The 17,100-nt window shown below is 43.4% G+C and overlaps 1 protein-coding gene across 1 annotated transcript; it reads right to left on the bottom strand.

Moving 5' to 3' along the window:
- Positions 1–929: 929 nt before the first annotated feature.
- On the bottom strand, positions 930–16,048 carry VGLL1 (vestigial like family member 1). Its single transcript, XM_075007894.1, has 4 exons — positions 15,851–16,048; positions 10,609–10,838; positions 9,197–9,571; positions 930–1,154 (listed from the first exon to the last, which is right to left on the bottom strand). The coding sequence occupies exons 2-4, from the start codon at positions 10,817–10,819 to the stop codon at positions 1,120–1,122; spliced, it is 621 nt and encodes a 206-aa protein (XP_074863995.1). The 5' UTR covers positions 10,820–10,838; positions 15,851–16,048; the 3' UTR covers positions 930–1,119.
- Between the last annotated feature and the right edge of the window lie 1,052 nt (positions 16,049–17,100).

The following is a 17,100-nucleotide window of genomic DNA, read 5'->3' as shown; positions in this document are numbered from 1 at the left end:
CACTATGCGCTTGGTGTTGATGGTGCACCTCCTCTCCCAGAAGCATCTACACTGATTCAACTGTCAGTGTCAGATATTGTGGGGTGCAAGTCAACAGCTAGTGCCCCACTACTCAGAGATGATAGTCTGATGTAAGCAATAGTGTTCTCACTGGTGCTGCACCAGCCTAATTGCTATGCTTCTTGTGGTGGTGGTGATGAGTGTAATGGGCAACTGACAGCAGCAGAAGCAACAGGGTGGTATATATGTTTCCAGGCTGGTTGATGTAAGACAGATTACAAATTCTGCAGCATAGACCAAGCTCAAGCTTTCGTGAGCTCTCCTGTAGGGTGACAAAACGGCTCACCTGCCATGTCTCATATGGAGGGTCTCCTGTAGTGCTTCTCTGACTGGGTCAGTGTTTTAGTGCATATTCTGACCTGGAAAATTCACTTCCTTTGTAAACAGGAGGCTGCTCTTGAGACTGTGAGAGGAAGAAGTTATCCCGTGTTTAATGTCTTGAGACCGGTTTCATTTCCTACCCCTTATCCACTTTTCACCCCACCAAACAGTTTCTGAAGAGGAAGTAGAGGCTGCGCTTGGATTTCAGAAAACCAGAAGCCGTTGGCTGAGGTCCTTTATTAGCTAGGAGTGGCCATGTCTCCGTACTCTTCCCATCACCCTACTTCTTAATCCTTTGGAACTGATGTTGAAATGTGGAAAGCTCCAACTGGCAATATAATATTTTGTCAGGTCTTGGTTAGCAAGAGAACAGAGCGCCTGGGAGTGAAGGCAGATCAGTGCATAAGCAGAAGCAGAAATACAGTTGTGGAAGGAAAGTGGAAAGGAGCAACAAATGAGCAGGTGGATTTAGAAGTGGTAGGAGTCCTTAGAGCCCAAGGACAAGGCTTCACTAGTTTCCCTTGTGTAAATGAAATTGGACAACAATGGCAGGGCCAGAGTTATTTACTGGGAAGTGAATCACTTATTTACAAAATAACATATTAGCATGTGTAGTCACACAGTGGGCTGGTGACATACCACAGAACGGCTGTGATCAATTTCCTCCTGTTTCACAACTGCAAATTATGGGTGATAATAGAAAGAGCTCTCCAGGAATAAAGCAGAAATGTTGATTGGCTAAAAGTCTTGTCTTCTACTGTGAGACTGAATACCTGAAAAACACAGCAATATGAAAGGGGTCAGTATTCTGTGCAGCACAAACATACAGGCCTTCTTAGAACACAATTTGCTTTGGCACCTGGTGGTCATTTCACTGGGGCAATTTTAGTGCTGAGACAGATCAGATCATTGAAAGTTCACTGAAGCCAATTGACCAAAGCGACCCCCAAACATGGGGGACAAAGCAAACATGAGATACAGGCAAAAATAGCAGAAGCCTGAATGAGGTGGGAATTACTGCTCTACCAGCATTAACATTGTCGGTCACGGCTGGAGTCAGGTATGGTGTTTCTAACAGCTCTACTATAATAGGATGTAGGATGAAAGTCAATCTACCCTAGAGGTGGACAGTGGCGAAATAGATATGAAGTGTCCTGGCTAGTATAGCAAACCAGCGTCTCTGCAAAGAAAAATGACTGGTCCTAGACGTATGCAATACCCCATGGAACTAGACCTTGCTGAAGTTTACAGGAGCTCCTTCTAACTTCATTCACACTCATTTGTCCCTTCCATAAATTGGCTCAGTGTAGCCATCCTGGGCAGCAGGGAGGCCTGGTTCTAGCAGCAGGGGTCAAGTCTGCCCTTGTTACACTCACCAGAAGTGGTGGGAGCTGCAGGAAGTGGCATAACCCAGCAGCCTCCTCCACTCCAACCTCTCTCACCCAGCTTGTTCCATTTCACCGCAGTGAAGGGAAGTGAAGCGAAGCGAAGCAGCCACGACCTAGCCCACGCCCTTAACCTGAGCAACATGGCTAGGAGCCAGGCTTCTGTAACCCTACCTTCAGCACAGATAGTGCAGCACCGTTGCATAGCATCGTGCGCTTTATAAACACAAGTATCAGCAGTTCTAGAAAAAAAAGTCCATAATGCACTGAGAAGTATCCTCTTGGTTAGAGCCAAGAACCAGAGGTCAGAATTCCTGAGCCCTGTGCATAGACCATAAGGGGAGTAAGATGCACACATCTTAGGGCTATAATGTCTTGATGAACTTGAGCAAGAAATTTAATTTTTCTCTGCTGGAGATAGCTCATCTGCACTGTGGCATACTTCACAGGGCTGTAGGAGCTTGTCAAACATTATTAAAGACTCATGAGATCCCTAAATGAAAGACGGGCAGAGGAAAATGGGAAGCTGTTCTATCCCCAATGCTTCTCTCTTGACATTTTGAATAAGAACATAAGAACATAAGAACATAAGAATGGCCATACTGGGTCAGACCAAAGGTCCATCAAGCCCAGCATCCCATCCGCCGACGGTGGCCAATGCCAGGCGCCCCAGAGAAGGAGAACAGAAGACAAGTGATTTATCTCCTGCCATCCATCTCCTGCCCTTGTTATGAAGGCTAGGGCACCATACTTTATCCCTGGCTAATAGCCATTTATGGACCTGACCTGCAAAAATTTATCAAGCTCTTTTTTAAACCCTAATAGAGTCCTGGCCTTCACAGCCGCCTCGGGCAAGGAGTTCCACAGGTTGACTGTGCGCTGTGTGAAGAAAAATTTCCTTTTATTAGTTTTGAACCCACTACCCATCAATTTCATTTGGTGTCCCCTAGTTCTTGTATTATGGGAAAAGGTAAATAATTTTTCTATATTCACTTTCTCCACACCATTCATGATTTTATATACCTCTATCATATCGCCCCTCAATCGCCTCTTTTCCAAACTGAAAAGTCCCAGTCTCTCTAGCCTCTCCCCATATGGGACCCTTTCCAAGCCCCTAATCATCTTAGTCGCCCTTTTCTGAACCTTTTCTAATGCCAATATATCTTTTTTGAGGTGAGGAGACCACATCTGCACGCAGTACTCGAGATGTGGGCGTACCATAGTTTTATATAGGGGAAGTATGATATCTTTTGTCTTATTATCGATCCCTTTTTTAATAATTTCTAACATCCTATTTGCCTTACTAACTGCCGCTGCACACTGCGTGGATGTCTTCAGAGAACTATCCACTATAACTCCAAGATCCCTTTCCTGATCTGTCGTAGCTAAATTTGACCCCATCATGTAGTACGTGTAATTTGGGTTATTTTTTCCAACATGCATTACCTTACACTTACCCACATTAAATTTCATTTGCCATTTTGCTGCCCAATCACTCAGTTTGCTGAGATCTTTTTGTAGTTCTTCACAATCCCTTTTGGTTTTGACTGTCCTGAACAACTTGGTGTCATCTGCAAACTTTGCCACCTCACTGCTTACCTCATTTTCCAGATCATTGATGAACAAGTTGAACAGGATCGGTCCCAGGACTGAGCCCTGGGGAACACCACTAGTTACCCCCCTCCATTGTGAAAATTTACCATTTATTCCCACCCTTTGTTTTCTGTCTTTTAACCAATTCCCGATCCATGAAAGGACCTTTCCTCCTATCCCATGACCACCTAATTTACATAAAAGCCTTTGGTGTGGGACCGTGTCAAAGGCTTTCTGGAAATCTAGGTATATTATGTCCACTGGGTGCCCCTTGTCCGCATGTTTATTAACCCCTTCAAAGAATTCTAATAGATTAGACAGACACGACTTCCCTCTGCAGAAACCATGCTGACTTTTGCCCAACAATTCGTGCTCTTCTATGTGCCTTGCAATTTTACTCTTTACTAGTGTTTCTACTAATTTGCCTGGTACTGATGTTAAACTTATCGGTCTATAATTGCCAGGATCTCCTCTAGAGCCTTTTTTAAATATTGGTGTTATATTGGCCGTCTTCCAGTCATTTGGTACCAAAGTGGATTTAAAGGATAGGTTACAAACCACTGTTAATAACTCCGCAATTTCACATTTGAGTTCTTTCAGAACCCTTGGGTGAATGCCATCTGGTCCTGGGGACTTGTTACTATTCAGCTTATCAATTAATTCCAAAACCTCCTCTAATGTCACTTCAATCTGAGTGAGTTCCTCAGATTTGTCGCCTAAAAAGGCTGGCTCAGATTTAGGAATTTTAAAGTTTCAACTAACTCTGGTGTTACCTTCATTGCTTCTCTGTCCTGGTCCTATGCTCACTCACCCAAACTTCATGTAAATCTTCCTGTTAGTGCAACAGTGAGTTCCGCAGGCTCTGATACCCAGAGCCATGCTGCCAAACCCAGCCAGGCCTTAACAAGAGCCCGCAAAGTCCAGTGCACACCTTTAAAGCAGTAAGACCAACACTCAGGGTTTGCAAATGCTAACTCTTGCATGTGTTTCATGCTGTGAGGAGAAATCTACAAAATACACATGCCATGCAAACACAAAGCTAAATCCATCTAAAACAGGTCCAAAACAAAATCTCAGTAGCTGAAACGCTCTGTGTTTTCAGTAGAGGGCTGAGGAAAAAGAAGCATCCTCTGGAGTCCAAGTTGAGACTCTCCTTTTGCCTTTGCGGAGCGACTAATGTTGGAGATAAAGGAAGCCCTAGCAGTGAGGGGAGGACAGCCTGCCCAGGCGGGTTGGAGGCTGAGTGTTCTCCTGCTTTTAGCCCTGACAGGGTATTTTTAAAAACACCCTATAGTTTGTTGCTTTGTTGAGACATCACTGTGCCTTCCAGCTACAGACCACCAGCTGTGTGGCCCAGGTCAGATGTGCTCCCCTTTAAGGAATATTAAGAACTGTTTTCTTGTGATCTTAATGGTTGGGGAAGGGGGCCACATTGATAGCCCTGGTTCGAGAGGTCCTGTATTAAACCTGAGAACAGGGAACACATGGGCAGCAGGACTGCCAGCATCCCCACCAGTGTGCTCAGCCTGGCCTGGTGGGACAAGGTAGAGAGGAAGATTTAGTGTCCATGTCTGTCTATTCCCACAGGGTTCTGAGACTGACAATGGTGCCAAATAATTCCAACTACAGTGGCTGACTTAGTGATGTGGGCACCAGGGAACTGGACTAAACTCATCTCTCATGGGTCCCTTGCTCGTGATTATTTTAGTTGCAAGTTAGACTGTAAACTCTATGGGGTAAGGACCACCTGGTTCTGTGACTGGTGCCTGTCCAATGGGATCACCTCATACAACCGTGTTACAAATACCTACCAGGTTTTCCTATTGATTTTGTCTGAAACTATTGTGTCTTATGTCTCTGGCCCCATCACCAGAGTATTGAAGCACCTCACAGTCTAATGTATTTATTCTTGGGTCAACTCTGAGAACATGGCAGTGCTATCAATCCCATTTTACAGGACACACAGGAACACTGGCAGAGCAGGCACTTGACCCCAGTGTAACTGTCTGCGCAATGTCTCATGAGAATAGGTTTATGAATATTCATAAGAGTTTTATGCAAAACAGGCAATGCAACATAATTTTATAGGTACAATCTAGTAGTAGTAGTAGTAATAGTAGTAGCATCCTTCAGTCTATGTAGACTATGGATCGCGCCCTTCGTAGTTCCATTTGGAATCATCATTTGCAGCGTCGACTGTGACCGTGAAGGCCCACACGAGAGTGACAGTCCTTGCTGCATCTGTTGCATGTGTAATGGGTGTCTGGCAAGTCCTTACTGTGCTTTCTGTGGGCTTGCTTCTCCTCTGCAAGCTGTCCGAGCCTCATCTCACTCTCCTGAAGGCCCTTGTGTAGTTCCTGCCTCCATCTGCTGCGATCATTTGCCAGCTCCTCCCAACTGTCCAGCTCCATTTCTACCTCCCTGAGGTCCCTCTCGCAAACATCTTTGTAGCGCAGCTGGGGGGCAACCGGGAGGTCTTTTGCCAGAGGCTAGCCTGCCATACAGGAGGTCTTTTGGGATCCATCCTGTGGACGTGGCCAAGCCAGCGGAGTCGACGCTGCCTGAGGAGGGTGTGCATGGTTAGGATTCCAGCTTGCTCAAGGATGGCGGCGTTGGACACTCTGTTTTTCCATGATATTCCAAGGATGCACCTGAGGCAGCGCAAGTGGAAGACGTTCAGCCTCTTTTTCTGGTGGGCATACAGGGTCCAAGACTCACTGCCGTAAAGGAGGGTGCTGAGGATGCAGGCTCTGTAGACTTGCATTTTGGTGTGGGTGTACAACTTGATGTTCTTCCACACTCTCTCGCTGAGTCTGGACAGAGTTGTGGCTGCTTTTCCGATCCTCCTATTTAGCTCAGACTCTAATGACAGGGTGTCAGTGATGGTGGACCCGAGGTAAACGAACTCGTGGACGACCTCTAATGAATAGTTGTCAATGCTGATTGATGGAGGGTCAGCAACGTCCTGAGCAAGTACATTTGTCTTCTTTAGGCTGATGGAAAGCCCGAAGTCCTTGCATGCTTTGGAGAACCGATCCAGCAGTTTCTGAAGCTGGTCTTCTGTGTGTGACACTACAGCAGCATCACCTGCAAACAGCAAATCTCTGATGAGGACTTGCCACACCTTGGATTTGGCTTTCAGCCTTGCAGGATTAAACAGTTTCCCATCAGATCTTGTGTGCAAAAAGATGCCCTCTGTTGAAGATCCAAAGGCGTGCTTCAGGAGGAGTGCGAAGAAGATCCCGAACAATGTCGGAGCAAGGACGCATCCTTGTTTGACGCCGCTCCTGATGCTGAAAACATCTGATAATGTGCCGTCATATTGGATGGTTCCTCTCATGTCTTCATGGAAAGACTGGATCATCTTGAGTAACTGTGGTAGACAGCCTATCTCGTGGAGCAGTTTGAACAGTCCATCCCTGCTGACCAAGTCGAAGGCCTTGGTCAGGTTGATGAAGGCAATATAGAGTGGCTTCCTCTGCTCCCTGCATTTCTCCTGCAGCTGCCTCAGAGAGGAGACCATGTCAACGGTAGATCTCTCTGCGCGGAATCCGCACTGTGATTCAGGATACAGCCTCTCAGCAATCTTCTGGAGTCTGCTGAGGATGACGTGAGTGAACAGTTTACCAGTGATGCTTAGGAGGGAGATTCCACAGTAATTGTTGCAGTCTCTTCTTTCTCCTTTGTTCTTATACAAGGTTACGATGTTAGCGTCGCACGTATCCTGTGGAACCTCTCCCTCTCTCCAGCACAGGCACAGTAGTTCATGTAGGGGGATCCAGGAGGGTGTCTGTTGCACACTTGATTACCCCTGGTGGTATACCATCTTGGCCTGGGGCCTTTCCTACTGCAATGCTGTCGATGGCTTTCTTCAGTTTGTCCACAGTTGGTTCCTGATCCAGTTCATCCATTACTGGTAGGACCTCGACGGTATCGAGGGCTGTATCAGCCACAGTGTTCTCTCGTGAGTACAGTTCAGAGTAGTGCTCGACCCAGCGCTCCATCTGTTTGGCTTTGTCAGCAATGACTTCACCAATCTACAATAACTGTACAGTCTACAGGATCTGTATATCCTATTTTTGTACACGTATCATATGTGAAGTTAGAAATATGAAGTGTAGTGCATCTTCATCACCATGACCCTTCACCACGTTGATGGCAAGCTTCCAAATGGTGTGAAGATTGTCTATAGAATGAATGGGAAGCTTTTCAATCTCAGGAGCCTGAAGGCTAAAAGCAAGACCTCCACAACCTCAATCATGGAGCTCCAGTCCAAGTGTGGATCTGTTCTAGTTCTAAATGTGTTAAGAGGGCCGTTACTGGTGCTCTGGATGCTTAATGACACAGCTATCAACTCAACAATCTGTAGACAGCATGGTTTGTTCTGCAAGCCCAAATGTTGGTCCTAGAAGACATGTGACCATACCACCTCATACTGGAATCCATCTTGAACCTGGTAATTTCCCATGGGGGGTGGGAAATATAAAACAAAGGATTCTTTCCCTGTTTAAACAATGGGAGGTAATCAGCTCTTTGTCTTCAGCTGGCTGTTGAAACTACCTGGCACACCCTAAAAGGACACAACAGAACTTTGAAGATGGCTATAGACCCAATTCAAAGTTCTAATCTGATTTGAAGTGTATACCTAAAATAAGAACAGCTGGTTAGGGTAAGAATTTGCATGTCACAAGTTTCTTAGTGCATTAGAATTAGCTGTGTTTTCTCTATTGATTTGAAATTTAGTAATTTACTTTGATCGGACTGTTTTCACTTGCACCTACTTAAATTCTACTTTTTGTACTTAGTAAATGAATGCCCTCTTTTATTAATATGAGACTTTGTGGAAGTAGTCATGCTAAAGGCTGAGTTTTAATTAGAAGTTATTGGATCCAAGAAGCTAAGCCCAGGTCATTATTTTTGCAGTCTTTTGTGTGTGAGTGTCAGACAAATTACCCCAATGATATGGTACATCACAATTATAAAAGTAATTCAGCAATAAGGGGCTCTGGCAATTTGGTGACTATGCAGACTGCATTAATGCATAGGAATTAAATACTTGATGTTAATGAATAAAAACAATTTACGGAAATCCAGAGTGTCACATAAGGATGAGAGGTAGGTATTTATCTTATGTTCAGAGAAACTGATCAACTATGACTGCGTATTCTATACATCACGTAAAGGTGGAGTACAGAACAAGTTTCAGTCTAGGTCCCTAGTTTATGGGTTCTTTGGCTTCCTGAATTGGTGTCAAGTAACTCATGGCCTTAAGGAGTGCTCTCCGTGTATTCTTCTCTAAGTATTGTAAGAATGTACCCTATCATATAGCTTAAAAATAGTTGCTATGTACAAGGGTTTCTGCTCTGTGTGTGTGTGTGTGTGTGTGTGTGTGTGTGTGTGTGTGTGTGTGTGTGTGTGTGTGAGAGAGAGAGAGAGAGAGAGAGAGAGAGATGTATTTAAGTACAAGTCACTGGTGTTCCTCTGGAAAACTAGTGTGAACATGCACACACATCACATCTTCATTACATCCAGAAGTGAAAGCAGCTCTGCTTTTACTCAAGTCACTTTTTGGGTACATTTTTCACCTCTGCTTTTTGGAAGGAACCCATGACGACACCTGATAAGTATAAGTGGATGATTATTAACAGACAAGTGTTTAAAATATATAGTTTCTACTACGATTAGGCTTCAGAAAGAACTGGACTGAATGAGTCTTTTACCACCTTCTGGCCAAGATGTTTAGTTTTATTTAAAAGGGCAAATGAGAGTAAGAAGAGTAGTAAATATTTTCTTACCTCCCCCAGGAATTGAACTTCGGTTCTCATTTTGTAACCTACCTGATCCAGTAATACAGGCTGAGCCAGGGCTTGGCTTCATAGTAGATTGCTGGAGAGATGTTGGGCACCTTTCCTGTTGCAGCAGATCAAGAAAAGAACCATATTTCCCATCAGATATTGGCCCCTGCACCATATCAGGGTCAGGCCAGGAGCGAGGATAGCCTGAACTGGTAAGACTTGGATTATCCATTGAAGGAAAGTGCCACAAATCTGCAGGCTGAACAGTAGGACTTCGCAGAACTGATGCCTGATGGTGGTCAGTAGCAGCAGCCAACAAATTCAGATCAGAATTTGATGTGGTTGTGGCAGAAGGTGACTGATATGACTTGGTCCAATGAGAAGAGAAATTCCACTGATGGGGAGACCCACGGCTACCTAGTTTTAAAGAAAAAAGAGTGCTTTGAAACCTTATTGAAGTCCTTATTTACTTTTCCAAGACAAAATCCAGCCATTTTATGAGAAATTAACCTAAATTTATTTCAGACAAGAGCCTTAACATCACCCACCCCTCATCCCATTCCTCTTTCAGTTCATGTATTTGATTTGTCAGTTTTTATTGCAGTTTTTTTGAACCTCGATACTATGTATCTGGGTCTGGACTGGAAATCTATAGATCTGAAGAAGTGGGTCTGTCCCATGAAAGCTCATCACCTAATTAATAATTTTGTTAGTCTTCAAAGTGCTACATGACCGCTGTTTTGTTTTATTAGTATACAGACTAACAGGGCTACCTCTCTGTTACTAAATTAAAGGCCGCAAAATTTAGTCCAGATTACATAAAAGGAAACTAACAAAAATAGGTTTACTATTAGTTTTAAATAAAGCTACACTAAAATACACTAACCTACAAAGTCAGTACCACCTCTAAATGAATATGAAACATCTCAGGCACTTTCTCTTGAGAATGAGTAGCATAGTGTTCCACAAGGTCTGACATTTTTGGTCTTAAATCTTGCCACTACCTTGGTTAGGTTCCTTCTCTACCTGTCCACCTTTGGCAAAAATTTGCCAATCAGAGATTTCCCTAAAGGCAGGGCTGGAATTTGGGAAAAGGCTAGAGCTTGTGTCATGGCAAATCCTATTCGCCTCAGTTTAATTTTTCAAAAAGTATCTCAAATGATGCAATATATCTTGGTAAAGATGGAGATTTTTTCTTAAGGTGGGGCTCTGATCCTGCAGATTCATCGGGGAGCCACGAACGCCCAGTAGCTTTCCCATGAAATCCAAGGTACAAGATCAGGGCTTTGAAAGCCTAATTTTGCTCTTGAACAGAATTTTGACTGATTTGTGAAAGTGGGGATACAAAGTAGTACATGTGATAATTTGGTCCTCAGACTCTGAATGTCCCAGCAGGACGCCTCAGTGAGTTAGCAGCACTGCACTGAGATACACACTAGTGGAAAACTACTCACCATTCTTCAGGATAATATCCTCCCTCTTGTGCTTTGTGCTCAGATCTTGTGGGTTCTTGGCATTGCTTAGTGCTCTAGAAAAGTGCTCATCGATCACACTGTTAAGGTCCCCTTGAAAATAAGTAAGTACAACACTCTGAGAGCCCCACTCTGTTTTCACAGGCTGTTTGTTTTTACTCAGCTTTGGAGAGTTTTTCCTTACTGCATCCATCTTCGGGGACTAGTAGTGCCTATGAACAAAAACAAGGGTGACTTCTGAACCAAGGTTATATTGCCTCTGTTGGGTTTGATCATCTTGCCCCCTGAACCCTAGGGCTTGAAGGACCACTTGCAGTAGGAACACAGACAGCTCCTGTGTCTGGGCTCATTTTTGCTGACGCAGCCTCTCTCAACCAATTTACACGAGGTTCTGCTTGGACATAGCCGGTCGGTAGCTCAAATTAGATTTGGGCACATGGCTCTTTGTGCAGGCCGATGCCAACTTCCTGGTTTACTCTTTGCAGTAAAGTTTACAATCTGTAGATGCATAGAGTGGTATGGGACTGGATACATTTCTCTCTACCACCTAGTGTCTGTGCATGGGTAGGATCGAGGGCTGGAGCTGCCAGATAAGACTAAGAAAGGGTGGGGCGGGAGGGAACTGATGACACAAGCTTATGCACTGAGCTGTGCTCTCGTGGAAGGCGTTGTGCCAGATATGTCTGGCACGGTACCCTTAGGGTGACCACATTGCCCTATGGCAAATAAAGGAGAATGGCTTCTGGGGATGGGGGACTGCCGTTCCACGTCAGGGCTCCTCAGCGATGGGGGCAGCTTCCCCACAATGAGGCATCAGGGATGGGGGCTCTGCAGCTTCCAGATGAGGGGGAGTAGAAGATGGAGGTTCCACAGCCTCCCAACAGGGGAGTGCTATGGAATTGAGGCCACCCCATGGCAAAGCTCACTGGCAGTGGGGGGCTGCCTTCATGGGGTACCAGGGAATGGGGCAACCACACTATAGAGGAACTCCCTTGTAGCAGGGCCTGCTACCTTGACACACTGGCTGCCAGGGAACAGGAGCCCTGCAAAATATGGGACAGTTTCCCCATATTCTTAAGAAGGTGGGGTGCCTGTGAGACAGCTTAAATAAAGGACAGTCCTGGTAAAAACAGAACAGATGGTCACCCCAGGTATCCTCAAGTCATAAAATGGGAGTCAGATGTTCCACGGGAATTTGCTCTGGGAATGAAAGGGGTCCATCTGGCCAAACTGGCAAAAAGCATTAAGATGATCTTAGCCAGCTACCATGATGCTGGTCTCGCAGGCAGTGGCCTCTACAGGCCTGTGAGGGGCAACCTAGGCTAGTGAATGGGATGCACAAGTGGCCCTTCATCTCAGAGGACCACAAGGCACTCTCCCAAGATACCAGAACTATGCAAACTGCACTCGAATTTTGTTGGTTCTGCTTCCTGACAAAGTAGTTCTGTATGGGTTAGGGTTAGTTTGTAAGTCTGTAACATTCCTCAGACCAGAAGAGCCATCTAGAGCTCAACAGCTTGTCTCTTTTACCAGCAAAAAGAGAGTTTTGTAAATAAAACTTGTGGAGTGTCCACATTCCCAAGGTGCTCTTGGACAGTATTCTGATGCTCCCCCAGGAGACAAACGTAGGTCTTTATTAGATGTTGCTGATGCAGATGCAGAGCTCTGAAGGGCACTTTGATGCCTTAGGATGACCACTAATCTTAGAATTTACAGTCTTTACTTTCTGCTTTCAGTCTATTGTATCCACCTATTTTCATTAATACTTCACTTAATTACAAGTTCGTGGGAGCTCTTTGGGTTAGAGACCATCTTACCGTGTTTGTATGGTATCTTACAAAGTAGGGTCTCTTGCACTACAAATATTGAATACACAGGTTTGGAATTCAAAAAAGCTGCATCAAGGCATTAGTGCCACAGTGGTGGAGCGACTGTTTTAAAATCCTGTTAACTGTCTGTATTTTCAGATTGGAGGCTGGTATTTAACTATGAGGATCTTTTCAGGTTATTTTCAAGGAACCTTAAGCTCCCAGCTCTCTCACTTTCGAAATGGGACTTAGGTCCTTTTGAAAATTTTATCTTAAAATTCTCCTGTATAATTGCAGTAGCCCACTAGACCTGTCATAATTCAGTTTTCAGAGAAGATTGAAATGAAGAAAAGTGGTGAGTTGGTGATTTGCAGTTCAGGGAATGAGTCTAAGTACACTAGTAAAATATGTTTTGGGGCCAGAATCATGCAATATTAAAAGTAACTAAGGATAGAATAAGAAGCAATGGGCTTAAACTGCAGCAAGGGTGGTTTAGGTTGAACTTTAGGAAAAAGTTCCTAACTGTCAAAGTGGTCAAACACTGGAATAAATGGCCTAGGGAGGTTGTGGAATTTCTATCTCTGGAGATATTCAAGAAGAGGTTCGATAAATGTCTATCAGGGATGGTCAAGACAGTACGTGGTCCTGCCATGAGGGCAGGGGGCTGGACTTGATGCTCTCTCAAGGTCCCTTCCAGTTCTAGCCTTCTATGATTCAATACTTGAAGTTTGTAGGTGTGCCAAAAGGAGCCATTCAATTGGCAGCAGACAGAGTGCACAGATTCCATGAAGTTGTGTGCAATCAGCACGCAGCTCAAGACTCATGCTCTTGCTATATATGCACAGCACTTCTGTGATACTGGTAGGAAAAAAACCTAAGCAAATGAAAACCAGTTGAATCTGGTCTCTCTCTGCACAGGCAGTCGTACACAAAATGTCTCATGGGCCACACCTAGAATCCCAATCAGCTGAATATGAGCCTTGGGCTTCAGGTGCCCACTGCTGCTCTGTGTTGTCAAAATAACATTCAACAGTCTAATAACTTCTGTAACAGTTCTGTAGCACCTCTATGTAGTATCTTGAGTACCAAAGAGTCCATTTCAGGGATTCTCAACACTCTCCAATGTTTGTTGAAAACAGCAATTTCAAGCTTAGAGAGAAAAATTTTTGCTTGCCCATTGGAAAATAGGTGGATACGTGTGACAACTAAGCTATACTAGTGTCAGGAGTCTTTGCAGAAGCCCTAGGTTTACCAGTGCCTGTACCAGCTGAACAGCTGCAAGTTAAAATGTGTTTGCTTGGCGCACACTATTCATTTTCTATCATTTAAAACCAATGCTGGCAAGTGCTTGCTTAGCCTCAATTATTGTTCCTTCATAATTTTGGACAGACTGTATTACAAGAGCTATTCTTTGTAATTTCTCTAGGTGATAGCACGATCTAGTGTTTGGCGTAGGAACTCGGGAATGAAAACTACTGGGGTTCCATTATTGGCTGTTGCATACATACAGTTCCCATAGGACGTCAATGGGATGTCCACCATGCCACAAGTACAGAAATCAACGGCCTTGAGGAAAATAAAGTATTCCACAACCCATGACTGGCCCCAAAATTGTGAGAAATTTTTTTTTGTTCAGTCTTAATTCCTCTTGCAGTCTGATCGGCTACTCTTCCCCAGAACAGGGGCAGGTAAGGGAAGCAGCTAATCAAAAAAGGTTTTCCCTCCAGGACAAGCTGCCTACCTGTCAGTCATAGGAAAACAACTTCCAGTCCCAGATGAAAGCATGAGGGTTGGCAATACTCAGTGTAATTTGTCACTTGCACTGAAGTTTACTTCTTCTCTCTGTGAAATACAAGGTAATCTCCCAGCTCACAGAGCTAGTCAGAAAATGGAATTTCTATCCCACAGGAAATTTGACATACTGAAATTTCCTTTCATCCAAAACCAGGAAGTTATAGAATAATTTGATTTAGACACATCAGAATGACCTGGTCAAAACACTTTGTCCAATAAGGTTGAATCTTTATAAAATTAAATTTAAAAAGCTAATTTTTAAAAGTCCCAATGAAATGTCTGAATACTACACTTTGAATTTTTCCTTCAAATTTTGTCAAACACATTCTAAACAAATATCCTTAGTTTCAGAAACAGCCTTTTGCAATAGAAATGTTGATTTTTTTTTTGAGCAATCACTGTGAGGTATTAAGGTTGATCTATTAATGTTTGGAAATGTTGAGGACCTTTTAAGGAACAGATCTTAAAGAATGGCTACAGCATCAGTCTTGCTACCATTAACATGCTATGTTAGATGCTGCAGTTTTTTTCTTTCCCTCTTCCTCTTATGATTCCTCAGGTGGAGCTCAGAAATGTAGTTCCTTACATATCCAAGTTAAGCTAAGAAGGTAAGTGCTGTATACTTTAATGACAGTTGTTAGTATAACTTGGGGAGTGGGTAGTGAAACGAGCCTTGGCCCAGTTCTGATACTTCCAAAGCAAGGAATTCCCAAAGACTTTCAAATCCTGACTCAGGATTAAATCACATCTTGAACTTGAACATCTTTAACAACCTAAGCCTTTCCCCTATGAGAGGCAGCCTATTTTAGCTATGTGTAAATTACCATATGAGCAAATCCTTTCCTTCCCATATATTAGACTAAGGCAGTGATAGTGTGCATTTACTGCAGACTAGGACCAAAGTTTCCCAAACACATACTTAAAAAAAAAATGCTGGATCAATGTAAGCACTGATGACATTTGGCATCTGTTAAAATGTGCCTCATTAGCAAAGGGACCGTGTTTTGGAAATTGATGCTGAAAAAAACGGAGTCTGGTGAATAACCAACTCAACTCCTAATGTGATGCTGCAGTTAAAATTAAGATCTTTGGATGCAAAAGCAGAGGAGAAGCAAGTGGCAATACAGAGGTGGCATTACCTCTCCATAGAGCAAGGTGCAATCTTTGGGAAGATAATGGGTCCAGTTCTGAGGTTCACACTTTTAAAAGGATACTGATAAACTGGAAAGGGTTCAGGTTGGTGGTGTACCAACAGAGTAGGATTTAAGATGGGCTTTTATTTTTTAAAACTCACTGCAATACAAGGACAGATTTACTGGCTTAAAATGGCAGCCCAAACAGGGAGTCTCCCCACTACTGTGAGACTTGGTACAGGTAGTTATATAAAATTCATCTGTTCTTGGAGAGCAAAGGGCATGCTTAGGAGAGAGTGGCGAGTTATTGCATCTGACAAGGCTCTATGCTGGTTCTCAGACAGAATCTCATGGATCCAGCACTGTCTTCTCTTCTGCACTGTTTTACCATGCAGCACGTGAACAGCTCTGAAAAAGCCTCACCCTTTACCAAACACTTGTGGGGAGGAACTTAATATGAGTATTTATATGACAACAGGATTCTCTTACCTTTATTTTACTGCCTTCAGTTAAGCCACGCTGGGAGACTATGGATGCTCTCTACAGTCAGTCATGCTGCGATATGCACTGGAATCTGTGATCCTTTCCCAGCATGGACATACGTTCTTTGCAGGAGAATGCAGGGAGTGTGCATGAACTCCGTACCTGCCTTCTGCCCCTCTAGCTGTGACTGAACTAGGCGTTTCCTTCAACCTGGCTATTAAGTATGCATAAAATGCACTCCAACAAGTCAACCAGGTTAGGGGGTTACAGGAATGAGGAAAATAGACTCTTAAAAAATAGGATTTTGTTGACAATGAGTACACAAAGACACAATGTCTGCACAACAGTTCCTAGTAAAAAAAGAAACTTGGCAAAAGAATCACTTGGTACGTCACCACGGTCAAAAATGTCACCTTCCTACAGAAGGTCAGACATACTTCGTTATTATCTAGACTACTCAACACCAAAGAGGAAAGGCTGCTTACCTGCCACCTCCAGATGCCTATTTTCCATTTCTCCTACGCCTACCTTACATCTCTCTGCTTTCTGGTTCCACTACTGAAGAGATGGCTATAGCCAGGTATGCAGGTACACCATGAAAAATTGTTTACCTTACAGTAGTTAGGTTCAGCGCTTAACTTTCTCTGTGCTGAACACCTTCTACCTTATCATCTTGATCTGAGCTACTCAACAGAAACCACAGTATGAGAGAGTGAATGAAGTCTGGTTTCAGTCTGCCTTTACGTTTTCAGAACCTTTTACAGCCCAGAGAAAACAGAATGTGTAGAATTGTTAAGTAACCTGACCAGTGATACCAAAAAGTCTGCTTCTAATATATCAGCATACATTTACATATGGAGTAAAAGTACTATGCAGTCACAAGCTATAAATATTCCTTCACGCTGTCCTAACAAAAACCTTACAAATCAAATTAAATAAGGAATTAGTCTAAATATCCTGTTTCAAGAGTTGATCAGAGATGCAAAGACTGGCTAACTTATGCTTATTAAAAAGGTAGTATAAAACAACCCCTTTAAGAAACAACAAAAAAAACAAGACAATCAAGAGCTTCTTTGATTCTTTCACAGATCTAAAAAATAAGTAATATTTAAAAAAAAAAAAAGCTTTCCAGAATAAGAGAATTTTAAATTGTAAAAATCAATTTACCTCTGGGGGAAAACCAATTAAAAACCTCCGTTTATTGACAGGTTTGATCTTACAATATTACTACAGTAATATTTTACATAATGGGTCAG

This window comes from Carettochelys insculpta, chromosome 13, assembly GCF_033958435.1.
Source record: "Carettochelys insculpta isolate YL-2023 chromosome 13, ASM3395843v1, whole genome shotgun sequence".
Lineage (NCBI taxonomy): Eukaryota > Metazoa > Chordata > Testudines > Carettochelyidae > Carettochelys > Carettochelys insculpta.
This window is presented reverse-complemented; position numbering and strand designations above follow the sequence as displayed.

What these genes read in the sequence shown, in the direction of transcription:
- VGLL1 (XM_075007894.1), bottom strand. Translation starts at nt 10,819, where the DNA reads ATGGATGCAGTAAGGAAAAACTCTCCAAAGCTGAGTAAAAACAAACAG. An exon ending in GGATATTATCCTGAAGAATG is followed by an intron (nt 9,572 to 10,608) that starts GTGAGTAGTTTT and finishes CTTTAAAACTAG; the next exon opens with GTAGCCGTGGGTCTCCCCAT. An exon ending in AGCCTGTATTACTGGATCAG is followed by an intron (nt 1,155 to 9,196) that starts GTAGGTTACAAA and finishes TGTGTTTTTCAG; the next exon opens with GTATTCAGTCTCACAGTAGA.